This window comes from Poeciliopsis prolifica, unplaced genomic scaffold (genome assembly GCF_027474105.1).
Source record: "Poeciliopsis prolifica strain line A6 unplaced genomic scaffold, Auburn_PproV2 SCAFFOLD002, whole genome shotgun sequence".
Classification (NCBI taxonomy): Eukaryota; Metazoa; Chordata; class Actinopteri; order Cyprinodontiformes; family Poeciliidae; genus Poeciliopsis; species Poeciliopsis prolifica.
Window position 1 is genome coordinate 15,537,025 of NW_026562377.1, and position 22,480 is coordinate 15,559,504.

Consider the following 22,480-nt stretch of genomic DNA (forward strand, 5'->3'; position numbering starts at 1 on the left):
TCTAGCTTTTCACCAGCTTTCTCCGACATTTTCTTAACAAATAAAACAGAAGAAATCAAAGCATTGCGGTGGGAAGTTGATTTTCCTTCTTTCTTGCCTTTTCCAAAGGCCAGGAGGATATAAATAGATGGAGAGCTTCTCTGAGTGGTTTTGTCAAAAGGTTGAAGAGCTTCAGATATCCTACTTGTGCAATGATGTGCTCATTTTGCTGTGGTGTCCTTGAGTAAGAATAACTCTTCACCAGCTTAATATATCCTCTTCTGCTGGTATTTTTCACTAGTGAGATGTTCTTGTACTTAGGGGCATCCTAAATCTTCATTTGTGACTCGTAAGGATGTTGTCTTATTAGAGCTGTTTACCTTTTCTTTGAGCCATGCTAGATATAAGAAAGAGCAGAAGTTATAGGCTATCACAGTATCGTCATTGTGTTTCTGCATATTGAAAGGGACAGCGCCTTTATTCCCATGTTGCTTTGCAAAGCCTAAAATGAATACTGAGAACAGGATGTTTTTGCATAAGAAAAACAGATAGAGGATGGATTGTCATGATACATGCAGGAAAATGTGTGTGAGCGTGTGTGGTGAGGGGTTAAATGAAAGTCAGTGTGCACACATGGGGCATCACAAGCAGACAATGAAAAATGAGAGTGGAGAAGCTGTACAGCTTATTTCCCTATGGGAACAGCTACAAGCAGCCGTACATACCTTCGGTGATAATCGCTTTGTGTATGTGTGTGAGTGCATGTTGTTTTTTTGGGGGGGGGGTTTTCTCTTTTTTTGAATTTTCTGTGTGTAAGTGGCTGAGCAAATTGAAAACGGGAATACGTGACAAACTCAGGCAGTACCTGGATGCATGTGCGTGTGTGTGGATATCACATTAACCCTTTTCATTTCTCAGAGACTGCCATTTGATTAAAGCAGGAATTGATTTCTTGGGAATGTCATCTTCATAAGGTATCAATTCGTCATCAGGCCTGCAATAGCTTCTGCGTGACGAATGTTGTGTTTAAACATCAGCTAAGCTTCAGATACACCTATTTATTGCTGATTCCTTAGCTTATTTTAGAGCAGCAGCAGCAGAAAGAGGTTTTGAAAATGTTTTTTGCAGAAGATTAAACAACCTTCAGTTGAAACTAATAAGCTATAACTCATATTTGTCTTATTTAAAGGAACAGCAACTGAGGTTGGAATTTAACATCATCCTACGAAAATTGCTTAAGCCAACTAACAGCATTAATTGTCCCAAAACATGAACTTATAGGATGGATTTGTTAATGTCCCTTTCTGTGAATCAGTTGGGGTTGACACAAATTAACTGATCAGACTGCATCTCCCAGCATTCATTGTGATGGAGATATCGCTGCAGTTTTGAAAATGAGAACCTGACAGGATAACTATTTTTCTTGCACTCCACAAATCTAGCCTTCTTGAAGGAGTGGTATGAAAACCACTGTTGAAAGAAAGCCTTAGGAAGTCATGGTTGCCACAAGCTAGAGACACAGCAACAATGCAGAAGAAGGTATTCTTTTCAGATGAGGTGAAAATAAATTTTCTGGCCTATGTGTAAAAGTCTTTGTACATCAAAAAACTAAGCACATTTTTCTAGGCATACCATACCCTTAGTGAAATGGCGCAAGCAAGAATAGAGAAACAAGTCAGAGTGGATGGGATGATGCAACTGAATGCAGGACAACACAGGAAAAAAAAACTATTAAAGTCTGCAATAGATGTATTTGAGACTTCCAAAAGTACACATCTAAATATGCAAGCAGAGGTCCAATTCAAAGATTACTCCAACTCCAAGGTAGGTAGAAACACCACGTGATTCTGTAAAATATTCAAGGGGCTGGATATTTATGTTGGTCTTTTGACATTTCTATGCAACAAGAACAAAAATAAGTAAATACATAAATAAAACAATGTATAATTTAACATCAAGTTCACATTTATACACAAATTTTGGTTTATCACCCAAATTTTCAACAACATGTTTATGGTTGTAATGTCACAAAATATGAGAAAATTAAAAAGCTGTGCACAGTCATGCAAGACTTTAACTACTTTACATCTTTCTTTTTCACTTCTGAAACATTTCAAGACAATCTAAACTTCAGCCCTCTCTTGTTTTTCATCAGTTCCCATACAGACGTGCCACACTGTGTAATATGTTATGACCTTTGGATGTTTTTGAAAGAAAGCACAACATCATGTTTAAAAGTTGTTTTCAAAGATGTTTGCTTCGTTGCCCTTGAGAGGAAATGAAGGGTAGGTGGTCAACATCTACTTTCTCCACATTTTCTCTTTTTTAAAGCTTTTGTTCCCTTACATGGGAGTACAGCAGCACTGCACAGCTCTTTGTCTACACACCAGCTGTGTATTGAAAGGAGTGCATCAGCAAAACAATGAAAGCAGTTGTAGACCTCTGTTGGTCTCTATATCGCTATGTTTCCTTTTTTTGTGCCTCTGTGTGCTCAGGAGCAATACAAAAATGTTTAAACCTTTCCATACAATAGCGAACAAATTTTAAAAAGAGGTTTGGGTTGTACAGCTATAAACGTCTTGTGTTATACAAGCATAATAGATTGGTGGTCAATTCAACGACATGGTAGCTCATAAATCAAGGACAAAGTAGAAACCTTAAGGTTCAGCTTGTGTTTTTAATTTTGTTAAGCTCTTGAGTTCGATTGATTTTTTTTTTTTACCAAAGTATTTATTTGAGCCAGCAGTTGTCATTTTCATCCACTGGTAGGTGTATCAGCTTAGATTTAAGGTCCAATGTTTTATGCAGTCAAGGCGAGTTTATCTATATTGCACATGTCAGCAACAGATGAATGATGAAAACAAAACAACAATCAAGAAACATGACATTTCATCACATGTCATCATCAGAAACATTGAAAATCATAATTAAATATTGTAATGAAGCCTAAAATAAAACTGTTAAAGTTATTAAAAATCAAATGCAACTCAAAAGAAATGTTTGTTTTTTTGCCCTTTTTTAAAAAAATGGAACTCAGTGTTTCAGCAGTTTTTACAGTTCTCTCACAGTTTATTCCAGCTTAGAAACTTGAAGCTGTTTTTCCATGTTGGAAAAGACAACAGCTTTTTAAAGTGTTTCGCTGTGACGCAATTTAGGGTTTTAGAAACTGGCAGAAGGATTTTAAAGTCTATTCTCTGAGCTACAAAGAGTCAGAGACTGGTGGGTGATGTGTTAACCTTATTTCGTTTTAGTGATCCTCCTCCAGTCATATCACTAATCTGTCAGTTACATTTTGTACCAGGCACTTTTTTTTTTAAAATAAATGATGTTGTACCCACTTGTAAGGGAATTGTTCTTTTTTTAATTACATTTTCAGTAACTGCAGCAGTAAATCAACAAAATGACTTAATGAATACAATTTAGTTTTTAATTATCCTAATTATGCTGCCCTCACTTCATATAGCCACCATATTTAACCAGTCTCAGTTTATTGAGATTATCTTTTCAGACCTGTCTAACTGGTCGGCTCTTCAGGTTTTACAAAATAAGTTTAGATATAGCTGCTCACTGCGGGCCAGCAACCATGCTTTGATTTTCCGTTGAATTATTCAGGTCCATCCTATAAAGCACTGCAGATTGTTGTCTTGCTGTAAGTACAATTATTGGGTTTTTCTTTACCTCGTGGCCTTATTTAAAGGTTTAAATTGTGGGTTGGGATTTTGTTCAGAGGTTATAAGCTGTCCCTGACGGAGCTGTTTGGATAAACAGGGAAAAGAAACTTTTTAACATTTCAACTTTCTATTTCTACTTTTTAGATTTTCTAAAAGGTTCAAGCCTTTATACATGCTTTAATATAACAGTGGGTCTCTTTTCTTGAACCACACAGTACTTGTAGTGCTATTGTTTTCTAAATGGTCTGTACTGTGGTGCAGTATGAAGCACTGTTGCCTTGCAGCAAGAACGTCTAGAGCTAAAATGTTTCTGTTTGTGGTTTGCAGGTTCTCACTGTGCATGTGTAGGTTTTCTTAAGGTATTCCAGCTTCTTCTCACTGTACAAAAACATGACTGTTAGGTTAATCGGTCCCTCTGAATTGTCCTTAGCTATGAGAGTGTGCATGGTTGTCCCGTGTGTCTTTGTGTTGCCATGCTGTGGACTGGTGACCTATCTAGTATGAACCCTGCCTCCTGACTTCTTTAGATGGACTGTGACCCTGTATGGCCTACATCTGCTGTGTTTAAATCTCCTACAGTATATTATTATTGTTGTTTTTATATTTTTTTTAACACTATGATTTTTTGGGTGCTATGCCTGAATTTCCCCAGCGTCAAACAACACAGGATGCTTCTAGAGTTTAATTTCCCGTTCCGTGTTTCTACAATGTGGAGCTCAGTATTATGTCTGCTCAGTATTTTTGAAATCACAGGCTTATTCCTCAGTCCAACAGCAGCATCTAACTGTCTAGTTGGTCTGTTCTTATCTCATGTCAGTCCAAACAGCACACTCCTGACAAGTGGTATTTGACTCCGTCAGACTCTGACACACACAGAGAGAGGCAGACAGACAAACGGAGAGGATGTTGAAAGGGAGAGAGAGATTCTGAGAGACGAGTCATTCCAGAGCACCAGGATGTGATTCACTGCCAATCTTTTCATCACATGTGGACCTCTTTTTGTCTGATAGAATAATCAGCGCACACTCGTCAGGAGAGGGAAAATTGCCATTCACGCTCAAAAACATGGCAAGGATAGTCAATTATCTGCAGGGTTTGTTTTTCTTTCTGTGCTATCCATTTGCATACCGTTCCTACGAGAAGGTTATTTTGATGTGCTCAGATGATTATTGTCAGTATGATATTATGCGAATGTGTCTTATTAGCCGGCAGGGCATTCAGTCAGGGAAAAGGTCGTAATGTTTCTTTGTTCCCATGGCTCTTTTTCCTCAATTAAGACTAATCACTGGAGTCTAGCATTGATCCAGCCTTTCAGCCTTTCTCATAGCTGGCTTCTGATGCGCGTGTGCGGGCGTATGTGCGTGTGTGTGTGGGTGAGACAGAGAGATCAAGTTTACCGCCATAGACAGAAACTGTGTAAATCCTGCTCATACATGAAAATGCGTGTGAATATAAATGCCACTCTCTGATCTCCAGCACATCAAATGATTTACCTCTCAGGTATAATAGAGTAATTCCTACCTCTTTTTTCTCAATTCTCCATCTCTCCTTTCTCGTCTTTTTCAATCTGCACTAAAATATTCTCCCCATTCAGCTCTGTGACAAGCCATCTGTTACTCAGAATAGTGAGAGAACAAGCCCATCAGTCGGACAGGGTTGTGTATTTGTATATTTGGGAGGGTGTTTGTGCTGTTTATTTGTTTTATTTTGCTTTCTTTTTTTGTTCAGGCTGGAAATCCAACTGCAGTAATGCCTTTGAAAGGTGTTGAGTTGTAAGATAAAAGCAAATGTTCTGCTCCTCAAACACTAATGATGTGCAATGATAAACCTTGGACATAGATTAAAAACACATATTTACAATTGAATATTCTCATTGACACCTTTCCCTTTTTTGTTGAAGGTTGATTAAGAGTCCTACAGTCTATTTGACAATACACATTCGCAAAATGTGCCATTTTAATATTTTTTTAAATAATTTGAGGTATTTGGTAGAAAACAGAAAATGTACGAGACAAGTTTTGAATGTTATCTGTTGCTTTGACTAGCAAAGACTTGACCATTAAAAAGGGCTAAAGTTGGAATCTGCATTGAACTTCTGATCACAGCTACAAATTATTTACTTTTTAAATTAAAAAGAACAGAACATGCAAACATTGAACAGATACTCAATTTGAAAAGTCACAATAAGCACCATGGTCAGAGTCCTGGTTTCCTAAGGGTCAAACAAAATCTCTGATCCAGATGCAGAAAAGTTTGTATTATTATCCAGAGTAACTGATAATTATCAGTTACTCTGCAACTGATTATTATTTTAGTAATTAATTAAGCTTTTGATTATCTGATGATTAATCACTTAATCGTTTAAAAAAAATGACATATTCTACAGATTTTTTTATTTTTTGTACAATATTAGGAATACATTAAAAGGTGAAAATTAATGTATAATTAATAAAAGTGTACAGTTTATAAAAGTGATCAGAAGTGACACAAGTCTAAGTCCGGAGGAATGTAATCCATTATTATTCTGGACCACCCAGAAGTGGTTGGGGGGCTTGCAAAAAAAACAGTTTAGCAAAACACTTTTTTTATTCCACTTTATATAAAAGCACAAAATATTAATACTTTTACATTTCCACCCCTCCAATGTGGAAATGTAAACAGTTTTACATTGAATAGAGGGAAAACAACAACTTTTTAGCAAATTAAATGGTTATTTCCAGTTAACACAAAAACTTTATTGTAGTTGTTCCAGAAACATTATGTAAATATTTTCCTGACAGTAATATGTTACAACTGCATTTCTTGTGCATTGAGTGAATATTTGAATGTTCAAATGGCAAAAGAAAAAATGTTTTTTTTTTTTTTTAAGACGGCAAGTACTTTTTCACTTCTCTGTATGTGCCAGTGCTCGATTGTCAGCATACTAAATTTAATATATTTCTCTTTAAATTGTTCATGCTTTTTTGTCTTGTTTTATGCCGACTGGGACTTCAGCATAATAGAAAATAGTCATTTGTCCTTTGAGAAAACAGTTTCTCAACCTTGAAGCCAAGTCTTTTTTTTTGTTCTTTTTTTTTCCTTTCACAAACTGGTAGCACTTTGTTTTCAAATGAAACTGTAAAATAGGACTACTATATCTCAGTGTAGATTCATGCTTGTTTTATATATTTATATCTTTGACATTCAGCAGGCAGCTGTATGCTGTGGCGGGAATAATAGGCTGCCTTTTCCAGAACCATAAGCCTTTAAGGGTAGTAAAGCTCTGGCTGCTGCGGGCACAGGCTCTCTTCTGTAATAGCCTGTAATTCCTCCTGTCTATTATAATCACAAACACAGCCTGACAGCATGCACACACATCCAAGAATTTGTAAATATATATTTGTAGATACAAATATATATTTACAAATTATTGGATGTTTGTAGATATATATTTGTAGATACAAATATATATTTACAAATTCTTGGATGTTGTGCAAATCGCCTCTGATAGAACATAAATGCAACCTAAATTTTACAATAGAAACTGCCGGTAAGCTTTAGTGTAAAATTTATGTTGTAGAGACATGAATTCCTAGAAATGTTCGGGAACTTTTTATTAGGATACTGAGAAGGCATTTACAGAGCTTTGTAAAAATAGGTGGAACACACATGTTGTTACATGTGCAACATGCATGCAACTTTAATGAGACTATTAGTTCTTTTAGCCACCGTTTACTCTAAAATCCCAAACAATGTTTCGTTTGTAATAAGTCATGTAGAGGACACAGCAATCATGTGGAACATAGAGCCAATACTTTAGGTGACCATGTGTTAACTCTATGGGCTCAGAGGGGTGTTTGGACACTCATCATGCTATCTGACTGAACTAGAGATGGTATGAATAGAAGATGGACACAGTTTTCTGTCTAGATGTGCAAATTAAAAATAATTATTGCAGCAAAAGCTGGATCTACATAGTATTTACTTTGAAAGTATTTTGTAAATGGATGCCAGAACTTTCACATTTCATAAAGTATTAATCTTTTCTTTTCACCTCATATTATTGCACCACTTTGTGCTGGTCTATCCCTCAAAATATGTTGAATTTTATGGTTGCGATGTAATGAGATGTGGAACAAGAATTCTTATACAAGGTACTTTAAAGGAGTTTAAACAGATTAACAAGATTAACCATTGTACCGCATTCTCATACCTTTCCTCCATTTTAGATTGACTTATTGTTCAGTCTCTCCTGAGACTGAAAGGGAACGAATTGAGGATAATTTAGGCAAAGGTCAAAACAGTTAAGCAGTTAGTGTACCATGGACCAGGTGTCTTTGTATTTGAAAATCAAGCTCTTAAGAGAGATGTGGCCCTGAACTCATCTTCTGTGCAGGCTGCACACATAAATTCTACTACCTTCAGACACAAGAAATGGTGTCTTTGGGCGGGGGATTGGATGGTACAGGTGCCAGACTTCTTTCCCCACAGCCCCCGTGGCGGCCGGAGAAGTTAATTGGCAACATCTGGCTGTCTGAGAGGCCGAGTGCCCATCCGTGCTTCTCCTTTTCCCGCCCCTCCCTCCTCCTTTCCCTCCGTCCTTCCCTCCAGTGGGTGCTGCTACCCTTGGCACTCATGTGGTGACACCGGTCCTGCTGCAAGCTGTGAACGTGAAGTGTGTGCATGTGTATCCGTGATATACTGGGGAGTATGGAAGCAGACAGAGCAACCAGGCCCCCAGCTGCTCCCTCTGAGCCAAGGGAAATGTGGGCAGACAGGCTGGCATCTTTGTGCAGGGCCCTCAGGGAGGATCAGAGGGAGAGGAGGACACAGGAGGAGGGAAGGAGGGGAATGGGACTGTGAATGAGTATTGTTTTACAGATCAGTGTCAGGCACACCATGCTGTTTTAATGCTTATTACACAATGAAATTTGGAAGAGCTTTCAATTTGGCTTTTGAGAGAAATTATGTGGGATGTGCTTTCATATTAATCTTTAAAATTTAGGAAATTAGATATCTATTTTAAATAGAGATGTGTTAGTGGATTTTACTTTTTCCCCCTGATACCATTTCCACTTATTCAAGAGCAGGTGCTTGTTAGTACAGATTCATTCTGATAACATATAAGCTTCATTAATTGCAAGAAAATAGCACCGCACATATGTTATCTTATTTAACTCAACTCATCAATGTCCCTAGCGCTACAGTCTGGAAGAAAATTAATATTGCTACTGTGCATGATGATATAAGCTAAAACGTTAATGATGTAGCAATATGTTAATGTGCTGTTTTCATGTGACTTGTTGATAACTTAAGCCAGTGGTTCCCAAAGATTTTCTGGGCCCCCTATGGTTTACAATAAAATACCCCCCAAAAAAGAAAAAAAAAATCAACTGGGCACACACATCGTTCAACCAGACATAAACCTATACACATATTTTGTTTTCAAACTCCACTGAAGTTTATTTCACACTTCAGGTTGCAACACAACTACAAACCATCTTTACAGCAAAACACATTTGTGTTTTTTTATTTTTTCTTTCATCCATACCGCTTCTGACCATCCTCTTCATCAGACTGTCTTGGCAAAACATACTGTCTTCAGTCAGAGGCTTCTTCAGATTTGCTGTAATGCAGACTGCTACAGCAGGTCTTTTCTGCCAGCAGCCATACCATTACTCTTTGTCAAATTTAAATTAAGAACACTCTCAGTTCAACATGAAGACTTTTTACAGCCTGTCTACATTGCATCATAACTACAAGTAGACATATTTAAGCTTTTATATTAAGTTGTTGGTAGTGTTTACTTGTGTTGACAAGGCTTACAATATCAGCTGAAATCAATCAAAGGCAGTGTCCCCAGTAATTTATTCGCTGATGTTACCTGTTATGTTAGTTACTTTGTGGTTATTTTTCCCCAAGAGAGTCAGTCTGATCAGCGAGATGGTCCAAAAGGTGACCTCATCGCTGTGTAGAATTTAATAAAGGATTTCAGAGCGTTTCGTATGAGTTGCATTTCCCTTCACAGAGTAAATTCTCTAAACAGAATGATCTCATCTCTCCGTTGGCCTATTCTCCAAGCACACTCTACAGTAAGCGTCTGTGATGTTGCTTGATCTGAGATCAGCTGTCTGTGTAGCAAGGTTGACTCATCGTGAGATCAGACGATGTTCTCATCTTGCATCTTTTGCTCATATCCTGTATGCATCAATTATCTTTGTTGCTAAAACAGGTCAAACTCAAAACAATGTCGCAAAAGTGACAAAAGCAACAGTTGCCATATTTGTACACCTTCTGGATGGACTTAGAGAATCAGAAATGTAAAGATTATTAGTGGTCCACTTGGTCACTGATCCGTTGTGTACCACATGATTACTAACCAACTGTAAGTGTATTAATGTGTCTGTGCATACATCTTTTGTCTCTGTGCACTTATCTGTTATTATAACGACTTGGTCTGGCGCCGGTCTGTCTGTTCCATTCCACACACTTGTCCACACACATGCTGTCGATAATGTAATGGGAGTATAATGTTGCACTTTGGGAAATGCTGCATCACACAATTATAGGTGGATGGTCTCATCTTTCTACTGGCTCAAACACGCTAACGCAGAGGGCCCACTGCTCGCTCATCTCCTCCCGGCGTACCCTTCCTCTCCCATGGGGGCTTAGCGCTGAGATCATCACATCCGTGTTATTTTGATGGTTTCTTGTATGTGCTTTCTCCGTACTCCTCCTTTGTTCCAGACAAACTTGCACCTGCCAGGTTACCCCGTAGGGGAGCTTTGGTGCCAAAGTGGTGAGGGCACGATGATCATCTGCTCTCTGCTAATTGCCCTGCTCCCCCACAGGACATGGGGGATTGGGCTCAGCGTGTTTCCTCTAGGTGAGCCCCCCATGGGGAAGTGTTTGGGCTCTTGCTTTATCACAGGATGTTACCTTTAAGTACTTTCAAGTGTTTTCTATTGCATCTTCCTCTATTTTTCAGCATTTAATATGTTGTGCACCACTAAACATTGTGTTTTATATAAAGTGATTTGGCGAATGTAATATTTATTTAATTTTTCTGCCATATTTTAGGATATAGTGCTTTTTCTCTGAAGATTTCACTCTGCTTCAATCCCAAAGGTCACCGCTCACTTAATTGTGTGGCCCTCTACTGGCACATTCAGGCAGTGCCACTCTTGTCACAGTTTAAATGACACGCAACATTTAAAACAATTTATATTCATATTGAGATATGACTTTAAGTATATGCATGTATTCATGCATAAACAATAGCTTCGGAAACTCTAATTTGTGCATGGAAACTACAATAGAGAGTTAGTGAAGAGATATTTCAGAAAAGCAAGTTAGATTTATTTATTCTCTGGATATTTTCCTCATTGTCACTATCTCTGAGAATACCAGCAAGAGCTGCTGCTGTAAATCCTCTTCCAATTTCCTCTCAGTGTGCCTCCTTGGAGGTGATAAAAGCATCCCATGTGAATGTTTGCATGCTGTACATCTCAGGAATTTCAATCAGATTCAGTGTGGTAAAGATTAGGGGTTTGAGTTAGAGGCTAGTCCTCAGTCATGTTTTAATGGGAGTCTGTATTCTTGTTCTTAGAAGGGAATGCAGCATGAGATTGTTTCATTTTTCATTCATAGATCGGGCACAACATTATGACCAAGTAAAGTGAATTAGACTGAAGATGTTTTTATCATAGATATGACTGGGGTATTTAGGAACATTTTGTTCTGAGAGACAGATTTGAGAGTTGAGAGAAACATATTAGCTCTTCTTTAGAGTTCCTTTGTTTTTGTTTTTTTGTTTTTTTTCCATTCTTAAATGTTTTCGGTCAAACAACTTTTAAAATCAAACAAAGATGGTCTGTAACACAAATAAATCTTGTGATTTTATTTAAGGGGACGAATCACCTACCCTCAATAGCTATGTTTCTGAAATTATTTATTTGTTCAAAAATGGCAAATTGACATTACAATCACATCTTGTGCAAAACTCTCCACTCGTTTTTTTTTTTTTTTTAGTTTTGTTGCAATATTAACAAAAATAAAATAACACGAAAAAGAACTTTACACATGAGCCACAGCACTTACAGAGAGGAAAATCAATCATAAAAATGAGGAATCTGAAATTGAAAGATTACATAGAATTTGTCTTTTTGGATTCTTAAAAATGTATCAGTTTTTCCATTTTAAAGATTTCCAAGATAACTTGAAACCATTCTTCTCATTTGGAGGCATTGAGCTCAATCACCATCTCAGATTTATATCCTTTCCAGGTGCTAAGAGGCCCGTTTAACATTTCTTCATTTTCCAAAATTGTTGCCTAATCTTATGTAGTATACATGTAGAAAATTACATGTTATTTGAGTTTAAAATTCTGATTAATTTGTAGCAGTCAAAGAAAATATGATAGTGATTTGATTCTGTCCTCAATAATAAATCTAAAGACATAAAATTAACCACATTTTAGGTTCAAATTCACTAACTATCCCAGTCCTGGGTATTGTGAAGCCTTGGGAATCAAGAAAACACTTGAATAGAACCTGTTTGACAATATGACTTAGGCCGACAAAGTAAAAGAAAAAAACAAACAAAACATCTACTTAAAGAAATTCAACAACAGTGGAGAAATTAATGCCAAGGCCCATCTTTTTGTGTCCTATTAAATCTGGCATAAAATAAGAATACCATAAACCAAAATTAAGAATACAATAATGGTTGTACCATTTTGGCCTTCTTTGCTGCTTCCGGATCTAGATTAATTATGCTTGCTTCAAGGAAATCCAGAAAGAGTCTTCAACCTATAGTGCTTACTTGGGTTATATAGCAGGACAATGGTCAGGAGCACATCAGCAAGACAACATTGAAACAGCTAAAAGAAGACAAAAAGAAAGTTATGAAGTGGACTACAGTTAGAGTTTTAGCCTTTTTCCCCCTGTAAAGCTATTTTTCAAGCTATAGAAATAGATGAAAAATGAAGGGAAGTCTTTGTGACGACAGAAAGACATTTATATATGGACAGGGAGAGAGAGATGTCTTTGGAGATTATTTTTAGATAACTATATTTACCACACAAATAAATTAAAGCAAGAATGTAGAATCCAAACAGATACTTACTTAAAGCAATTATCTCTGTATTAAATATATAAACAGAAGAAACTAATAGCGATTTTGCTACATTGTTTCTTGGTAGATGAACCTCCAAAATTTTCTCTCACTGTTCTCACTGTTTTATGGAAATAATGTTGCACTTTATGTCACCTGCATAATATAAACTCAAGTGAAGCGCTGCGGGTATGATCTGATATTGACCGAGCTGATTCGGCTAACTCACCTTGAAATTCATTGAGGTCTAAAGCTGCCAATCCTGTGACAGATCAGCTAATGAAATTCCCCAAGCAATACATGAATATCAGCGCTAACACCGAAGGTTGGAGATAACAGCTCTCCGCTGTGCCTCTAACAAAAGGCACAGCCACCTGATATAAGAACACCTTCTGGGTGTTTTGATGCTGAAATTAGGTGAGTGTCTTTTACGTGCACGAGTTTCAGTCTCATCAGTCGACTGTTTCTGATTTGTGGAAGCTGCTAGCGCTGTGGTGTCTCCACAGGTGGGCAAAATTCATCTCCCTTGTTACAGAGAAGTCCATAACTCACAAGTGTTGTTGTTTCCTATAAGTCCTTATGGCTTCAAGCCAGAGGATTCAGCCACTGGCATTAATCCCTCGAGGCATTATTTTTGTTTCGCACTATCAGACCTTGGTCTTATGCTCTTGTCATTTGTGCTCACATGCTAAAACTGAAATGTTCCTCTAAAAATCCCCAAAGTGAAAAACCCCAAAGACACTCAACTTTCCGTGTAACATTTGAGTGTCTGTATAATTTGATTAAATTGACTATATATTTATGTATATAAATTATATAAATACCTCGAGGTATTTCTTTTGAATTTGGACTATTTTAATAAACCTATTTCATTTGACATGCCAGACACAAGGAAGAAAGAACAGGATCCATAGTTTTCAAAAATTTTTCAAAATAAAATCTGAAAAGTGTGGCATGCTCCTTGATTTTGCCCTCTGAGACACTAGTTAGAAAATCACCTTTTGTTACACAGATATGTATAAGGATTTTAGAGCATGTACTCATGATGTTTGTGAATGGAACAAAAATGAACATTCTGATTTGAAGCCTTGCTTTATTTTCTTAGTTGTATTTAAATGTTGTTCATTCTAACATGTATACATGCTTTGTTATAAATCATTTTGTTAGAAATCTGATCGTATGTAGGTTCATTTTCCTGCTGGAAGGTCTGCTCTGTTTATATGGACAACCAGGTTTTTGTGCGATATGCTTTCTGTTTTAGGATGATAAATAGAGTTGTGCTCAATGAGGTGATCAAAGCTTCGGATATTGTTTTGTGACCTAACCCTGCTCTTAACACCTTGTTATCTGGTTTTTGTGGTGGTCTTTGTTTACTACTGTTCACCAACAAATCTCAGATTTAGAAGTATAAGTATAAAGGGGGCTTAACACAAATGCAATTTACACTTTTTTTATATTGTATTTCCAACTTTGAAAACAAAATATGATTTCACTTGTCAATTTTGTTCTGTTTTGATACATAAAATTCAAATGAAACACCTCTGAGTGTGGGGTTTGTGATGTTATTGATAAAAATGTTTAAGTCATGTGAATACTTTTGCAAGGTACTATAAAGGGCGCATTTATGAAGCCGCAGTCAAATAAATACATTGTACGGCCACATGAAATATACAGCGACTCAACCAAATTACAAAGCCAGCACAGGTTGCCTAGTAACTGTGTCTCTTCAAAGCTTTGTTGCAACTTGATTTGCATCCAAAAAGAAAGTGGTGGCTCCAGAAATATATATGCATGCCAACATGCCTCCACACACATGCACAGAAGCACACATGTCCTCTATTACATATGTGAATATGAACTCCTGCGGTGATTCAGAAGCAGTTTTCTGCTTGACTTAGCATGCAAGCAAAGGCACGACGCTGTGCTTTAAAAACAAAGCACCTATCTAACATCTGACATCATTTTATAATGCTGGGAAATAACGCCTCTTCAATTATTGGTCCGGTAATATAGACAGGGTGAAGAAACTTGTCATCCAGTGCAAAATGTTTGCCAAACTGGGAGACATTTAACCTTCCTCACAGTTGACAGGATGACAGGCCTAAAGTGACAACAGTGATACAGGAAAATAAAAAGGGTTCTTTGAATGTGTGTATGTGTGTGTGTTTTGTTTTAAGGCGCTGAGTTTTGTCCTGCAACTTTCTTCCTCTGTCAGTGAGAGCACTCTGATCAGCCGTGATTGGCGTGTCCTTTATGCTTGACTGATTTGAAAATATAGACAAAAGTGTCGCCTGTATAAAAGCTATGAATTTAGAGCCTTCATCTCAGTGCCATAAGAATCAGAGCAGGAGTTTGTAATAGCAAATATTTCTGAAGTAGAAAAGTGACGTGTCACACAAGCTGACACATCACTAAAGGCCTGCTAGCTCTCTGCGATTCAATCCCTTTGTATTGCCCTCTTGTCTATTTATCTTTGACTTTGTCTTCTTCCGTGTCCCGTTCTCTGTTTGTCTTCCTCTTTATGCATTTGCCTGGTGTTTGCCTCTGTATTTTCTTCTGGTCCTCATCTCTCTTTATTCCGCACGGCTGTGAGGAGAAGCTCTGGAGGTTAACGTGTCCCACAGCTCACTGCGAAAGGAATGACCTTGATGTAGCTCACATATGGCTTGAGTTTGTGCTGTTGTTTCTCTGTGTGCCTCAGTGTTTGTTTGTTTCTGTAATCACTGAATTGTAAAACTGGGTGTGCGGGAGAGTGTTATCATGCTAGTGGAGGTTCTCATCCCCCTCCCCAGCCCCGTCCATCTCACACAATGATAATTCTGTTTGGCAACGACACCTCTGTGCCACGTCAAGAGATGGGCAGGGGAAGAGGCACAGGGAGGTACCATTTAGATAAAACAAATTGGCAGCTTCAGAGCAGGAGCGCTGACTGCTCAGATAACAACCAGAGAGACCGTGAGCACCGATGTGCATATGCTGTAGCTTTCTTTTCCTCCATGAATCTGTGGTGTCTAAATGATGCAAAGCCCCTTTCTTCAGCCAGCTCCTTCCACTCTGTCCTTTTTTTTTTCTTTTTCCCATAGTCAGAGTCACAGAGCTATTTTCTCTCGTCTATAACTATAATGCTGTGATGGGACAAGCAGCTTTAATTAAAATCAATAGCCAGGACTGTTCTAGTCTCTGGCAAGGTCACACATCTCCCAGCAGGGAGAAAGAAAAACGAGAGAAGTGGGATTGCATGGATGGACGCAGGCAAACAGGGAAATATGTAAAAAGGTGAGGTGTCATCATATTTTAATTAACCCACACCTCGGAGGGCTCGTACGACAAAAAAGCACCAGTGTGCTTTTCGAGCCAAGAGTTGAAGCTCATTGGTGTCACATGGACATTTAGTTTGTCCTTCCAAGTACACTTGAAACTAAAGTGGTCGTGGAGTTTTAGAGGGAGAAAAGAATAATTGAATTCATTGTTGTTGCAGGATTTGTATTTTCCTTTTAGCTTCTGTTCTTTGCAAGCTGTTGGATAGCCCTGGTATGCAGGCTGTTGTTGGCAGCCGGGGTGTGGTATAGCTAGCCACTAGCTGCATTAGTATTCTGCTGAGATAGCTACATGCAGAGACGTTTTCTTTTCTCTACCTCTGAAGGAATAATCAGCCCTGGCGTTTGTTCCTTTTTCTCTGTAAGACACTGAGTGATTTAGCTTTTTGATTCACTAGGTACCGACGGAGATATTTTTTCAAGTTCTTGACAATGTTTGTCCGTTCACTACAGATGTCTGTTCTAGATCTATGCAAAACATGATGCATTAAGGTGTCTGTGCACAAAGACGCCTGGCTCTCCTGCTTGCTTCTTGCCTTTGTGGGTGAATCATGTAAAGAAGTAGACTCTATCTGAGCTGGAAAAGAGCGGTCCATCCTGTTTGGTTATCAAGTCTTGTTTCTATCTTGGTCCTGATAACATCATATCTGATCTGTTGCCAGAGTCGCCACAGAAGCGGCCGCACTGCTAGCCACCATCCGTTCCCGTATATCTGTGTATCAGTTCCAGATCTGCCGTCACCCTGCTCTCTCATCTTTGCCTTATCTCCTTATTCCACCTTTCTCCCAGATCCCGATGTCCCAAACACACCAATCCCTCATCATCTTCCTCTGTTCACTGCTTTTATGCTGCAAGTTTTAAGATATCAGTTTTTGTGCTGTTGTTTTCTGATCTTAGACTTGTACATTTGCAAGTCAATGCTTGAAAGGCCAAGACTAAAACGTACGATTTCAAAAAAGGGAACAAATTCAGTTAATTGAACAAATTCCTGTTTTCTCTCTGTTTTATGAATCAACAATAAATGAAGAACGAATTTGTACTAAAACCAGTGAAAGTGGATAAAAATAGATCTGTGGAGTTCAGTGGACTGAAGTACTTCGATCCTGGACAATATTGACAGGAGGTCCAGGGCTTTTTCATCCGGGCACAACATAAAGTAGGGTTTCCTTAATGGAATGCATTAAAATTACTATATCAGCTTGTTACATACACCAAATGCTTACAGATTTGCTTACAAATCATAAATACTGAAATGCTTACTGTGGAAATGTGAACGTCCACTCTTTGCTCTAAGGAAGTTTGGAAATACTTTTCTCTACTTACATGTCCAACTTCCTCACCACTGTGGTGACAGGCAAAAAATATGGGTCTTAAAATTACCCCTGTGGCCAGTGATTAAAAAAATGCCAGTTCAATTAAAGTTATAATTTGTATATTTTGTCAAACTAGCTTGATAGTACAAACAATTGTGTAATGGTTGTTATAAGCAAATATTTTACATGCAACATGCCCCCATTTTGTGTGAGATTATGCTGCTGCAATAAAAGATTAATTAATTTGAAATCTTTTTCCACATCTTTCCCAGGGGTGTCAATAAATGTGTTTTCTTAATTATGTGTTTCAGTTAAATGTTTTCCCCTCATTCAATCTAATACCTGCTCTTATTCCTTTTTTAATTCAGTATGATGAAAAAGTTTAATATTTTTTGTCAATCAATTCCAAATCTTTTTTATGGTATGTAAGCCCGAATAATTAAAATGACAACAAATAAATATTTAAAATACTTATTTGAAATATTTCAAGTTAGATGTATTTCAAGACAAATATAGTTAATATTACCTATAAAAATGTTAATACCATAAACTCAACATTGTTTGAGTTTATGGTTTATGGTTGTTGTCAGCATGAATGGCTTCCCCCCCATCATCGCCATGTGTTTTGTTTTGCAGGCAGAGGCTTCCACCGAAAAACGTCTACTACTACCGCTGCCCTGACCACAGACGCAACTATGTAATGTCATTTGCCTTTTGCTTCGACCGAGAAGACGATGTCTACCAGTTTGCATACTGCTACCCCTACACCTACACCAGACTGCAGCATTACCTTGCCAGCTTGGAGCGCAGGAACCTCCCCTACCTGCAGAGGGAGCAGCTTGGACTCAGCGTGGTAAGTCCCAGAATGAAAAATGACACAAGCAGGTGGACAAATGAAAATGTGAGGTGGATAAAAATGTCTAGGTTTGGGACAGTTTAAATGATGACGTGGATTCAAGGAATTATGGGACATGGTGTGTGTCTTTTTTTTTTATTCTTTTTTAGCTTTAAGGGACCCAGAGTGGGAACTGAGTTGTGCCTGCTGGTCATAAATTTGGCCTCATGTTATTATTAGTATTGTTACACTGTGAGACGGTGTGCTACAAGCTGCGTGTGTGTGAGCGTGTGTGTGTTCATGTGATCAGCGGAGCTCTCACCTCAGCAGTGAAAGCCAGTGTATCATACATGCAGCCTGCAGTCTTGTCTGCTCTTATCAAATAATTGTATGAGAAAAACTCATTAGAAATGCTTGAGAGATTATGACTTTTTCTTCTGTCCTCCAACATTTGTCAGGGAAAAATTGCTTCAAGCGAGATACCAGGAGAGTACAGGTACTTGTAAGAAGCACTTGACCATAAAATGCAGAGATTACTTTGAAATTTGAAACAGCTGATGGCACATTTTTAAAGGTGTAAAACCTTTATAAATTAAAGATGCAATGTCTAGTGCTAATAATGAAAGTATAAAATATTTACAATTACTCATTTTCTTTACTCTTGTGTAGTAATTCAGCATTTAATTTTTGAATAGATGTTTTTTTTTTAAGTTTTTGTTCAGCTGGTGCTGTAAGAGCAAAAACTTTTACTTTTCCATTCAGGAATGACTGAAGACATTATCAGCTGAAGATTAACAGCATTTTTGTCCACACACAGAAACAAGCCACAGCTAAATTTCTGATTATTTTATTGGTATACATATATATTGAAAAACATTAATTCAACTAAAAAACGTGTACGGTAATACAGTGACTTGAAACTTCACATTTCATGCAATAAACCAACAAAGCATAGAAAGTGAAAAGAAAGAAGAACTGTTCAAAAAATACATAGACACTGAATAAAATAATATTATATATATATATATATATATATATATATATATATATATATATATATATATATCTATATATATATTTTTTTTTTTTAGTAAATAAAAGTGATAAAAAGAGAATCGAACTACTTTTCACTGCAAAGTCTGTTTCTACCAGCCTTTTATAGTTACAGACTAAAATCATTTTTCTCATTTTTTTTAATAGCTTAAAATATTTTTCAGTCGCACTTGAGAAAGAGCCTTTGCCAACATCACTTGTCAAGTTTTGCCGCATATTTTCATTTGGATTCAGCTTTGTACTTAAACTGGGCTCTGACTGTACGCTTAGTGTCGTCCTGCTGAAAGGTGAACCTTTGATCAACGCTCAAATCTTTAGCAGCCCCTAACAAGGTTTCTTCCAGGATTATCCAGATTCCCCCTCCTGCTAAAAAGCATCTGCACAGCATGATGGGGAGTTGCTACACTGTTTACTTGTGGAAATTGTGTGTTTTGGTGATATGCAACCTTATTTAATTTCAGTATTTTGCTTCAGATCCTTCAGAGATTCAGTTCTGGTTGAATCGGACCAGAAACCTTTTTACACATTTGCCTTGTCTTCTCTGGCTTGACAGTACTTCTCATGGCTTTCCTCTTGCCACTCTTCCATAGAGACGCTGTGTGGTCAACAGACCTAAATACTTTCATTGTCCAGCTTCTTGGTTTATGACAGACATGTGTTGTTTGTGTCATAATCTTTCCAGTTTCTGTTTATGTGCTGAGAAATATGTGAAAGTTGATTTATTGTTTTATAATCTAGTATCAATACACAGTTTAGCTGACGATAGCAAAGCTAGACTTTGGAAAAAAAGGCTTTAAATTTCACTTTTGCACAGAGATAACACAAATATTTATTGTATGTAAATAAAATCCCTTTGAGATTTAGACAATTAATGACACACATAAAAGCCCCGAACTAAAACGCCGTTTGTTTTTGCCTGATTTAATGTACATTTGTTCTGTTAACATAAAGCATTACTGCCTTTAAGTAATAAAAAGATGAATTACTTGTTTTGTTGTGGCAGTCGCAATGAATGGCGAGACATAAATCTGATAATGAATCTTCTGCATTGTGGCTACGACATGACAACTGACTATAATATTTTTCTGTGGTCTTTGACAAAACGAAGAGCTATGTGTGATTTTACTTTCACAGTTTTGCAATGTTATGAATGTAGTAAAAATCCCTGACGTTCACTACGCTGTAAATAAAGTTGACCTAAGCGGCTGAAAAAACGAAGGCTTCATGCATCTCTCTGGTGCTGATAACAAATCTTCTTTTCTTCAATCTGTGCAACTGTTATGTGTGTAACACTGTTGGAACTAAGATATACAATTCAGGCTGTTCAGCACACTCTTTTCACTTTATTTTTAAGCTGCATCATTTTTCTTCGCAAGACAAAGGGGAACAGAGAGAGGACAGACTTGGTTGGTTTGGCTCATAGAGTCAGTATTAGTATTCATAGTCATAGAGAGGTTTTATGACCGTATTTTTCTTTTTATGTTCTCTGGGCCTTGGTCGCAGACAGCTTAGCCCCACCCTCTCATATCTCTTTCCCTGACTGCTCTTTTTTTCTCTTTCTATCTCTCTCTCTCTCGCTTGTTGTTGCCATTTCTTCCTTCTTCTGCGTATATACATATGCATCTCCACACACACGCGCGCACACACACACAGGTCAGAAGGAAAGAGATGAGGATGGATAAAGGGAGCTTTTCGACTGCATCAAAGTTTAAAGACAGATTGCTGTAATTTCCGAGGCAGAGTCTTTGGCTACGACAGAACACGCCTGGGACACCAGAATAGCTTTAACCTTCTAATGGATACAGTTATCTCATAAGGACGGAAATAAGATTTGGGGCCATTTGCACTGGCATGCCTCTGTTGTGCTGCCTAATTTGTTTTCTGTAATGTATTCCCACAAATAACAGACCAAGCAGTCTGCATACTTAAGTTGAGATATTTTAGAATTTTAGTTTCTGAAATATTTATTCCGGTCTGCAATACTTAATGGTCACGTAAAGAAAGAAGAACTTGTTTCATTGAATACAAAGTAACTCTGAATGAAGAGGAACAATAAAAAGAAAACACATTCAGAGCTTTTAGTTTGGATATACATACATTCTTGAAGCTACTGCAGAACATATTTTTATTTGCTCCATCACCTGCTGCATCACTATCTACACCATCTTCCTATATAATTGGACACAGATTACCACTTCACCCACTTGTGGGTCATGTATATAACATTATTACGAGATCTGTAGTATTCTAAATTACTGAAGCAGTGACTCTTAGTCGCTACAATGATCCTGGGATTTCCTCATATGTGGCAACTTAGATATGTCCCTCTGTTCACCTCGCTTTGTATGTTAACCTACTTCTGTGTCAGTTTTATAAAAAAGAGGATTGTGGTGACATCAGGACTTTAAATGGTAATCTGATATGTCAGTTTAATGTGGAATTTTAATGAAATGTTTATTAATTAATCAGATGAAGTTTTGGACAGTTTTTATATTTGCTTCATGTCTGTTTTGTTCCTTTGCTGCCTTTATTAGTGAAGGAGAGGGATTCACCTACAATAAGCCAGCACTAGTATCTGTAAATAACACTAGCGGGAAGCGCCCTACTATCCTGATCCTTTTTCTTTTTCCATTTTTCTGCTTACTGTTGATCTTCTGAAATGTATTTTATTTTCTTCTTATCGTGAAAAGTGAAATAGTGTTCCAGTCAGTGAAACTGAGCTAGATTGAAATGATTATTTGCTTACTAAGTTCTGCTGAACTACGTTACGTGCCAGAAAGGGAACAAGCAAACCCACACACATTTAAAGTTTCTTAGCATGAAAAAAATGTAATCCCAATTAGTCTGAGTTCACATGATATTTTTTTCTAAATCTAGGCCCATAGCACCGCTTGATCAGCTCTGCACAAAAAGTTTTACATTTACTTTCCCAAGAATCTTTTTTTTTTTTTGCAGTATTTTATATCTTAATTTATATTCATTCAGAAGCTCATCTTTAAAGGTTCACAAACTTTGATCTTCAGTTTTTCCATTGAAAAGCTTTGGCTCAAGCATTGGTTAGAGTAAGGAGCTCTGTCATCTGGGAGCTCTGAGTGGAGTTGCTGCTCTTCCTCATTGAAAGCGGTTGATTTAGGTGGTTCAGGCGATTAATCAAGATGGCTGCTGGCATCTCTTTTTGAAGGTTTTTTAAGGATCAGATTGAGAACATGCTGTGAGGAC

The 22,480-nt window shown here is 37.5% G+C and overlaps 1 protein-coding gene across 3 annotated transcripts in view; it reads left to right on the forward strand.

Moving 5' to 3' along the window:
- Positions 1-22,480, forward strand: part of agbl4 (AGBL carboxypeptidase 4) — a 292,812-nt gene that overhangs the window by 137,906 nt on the left and 132,426 nt on the right. For all 3 annotated transcript variants that reach the window (XM_055049048.1, XM_055049065.1, XM_055049056.1), the window contains exon 5: positions 18,010-18,226. In XM_055049048.1, coding sequence (XP_054905023.1) covers positions 18,010-18,226 — 217 coding nt within the window. The remainder of the gene's footprint in view (positions 1-18,009; positions 18,227-22,480) is intronic.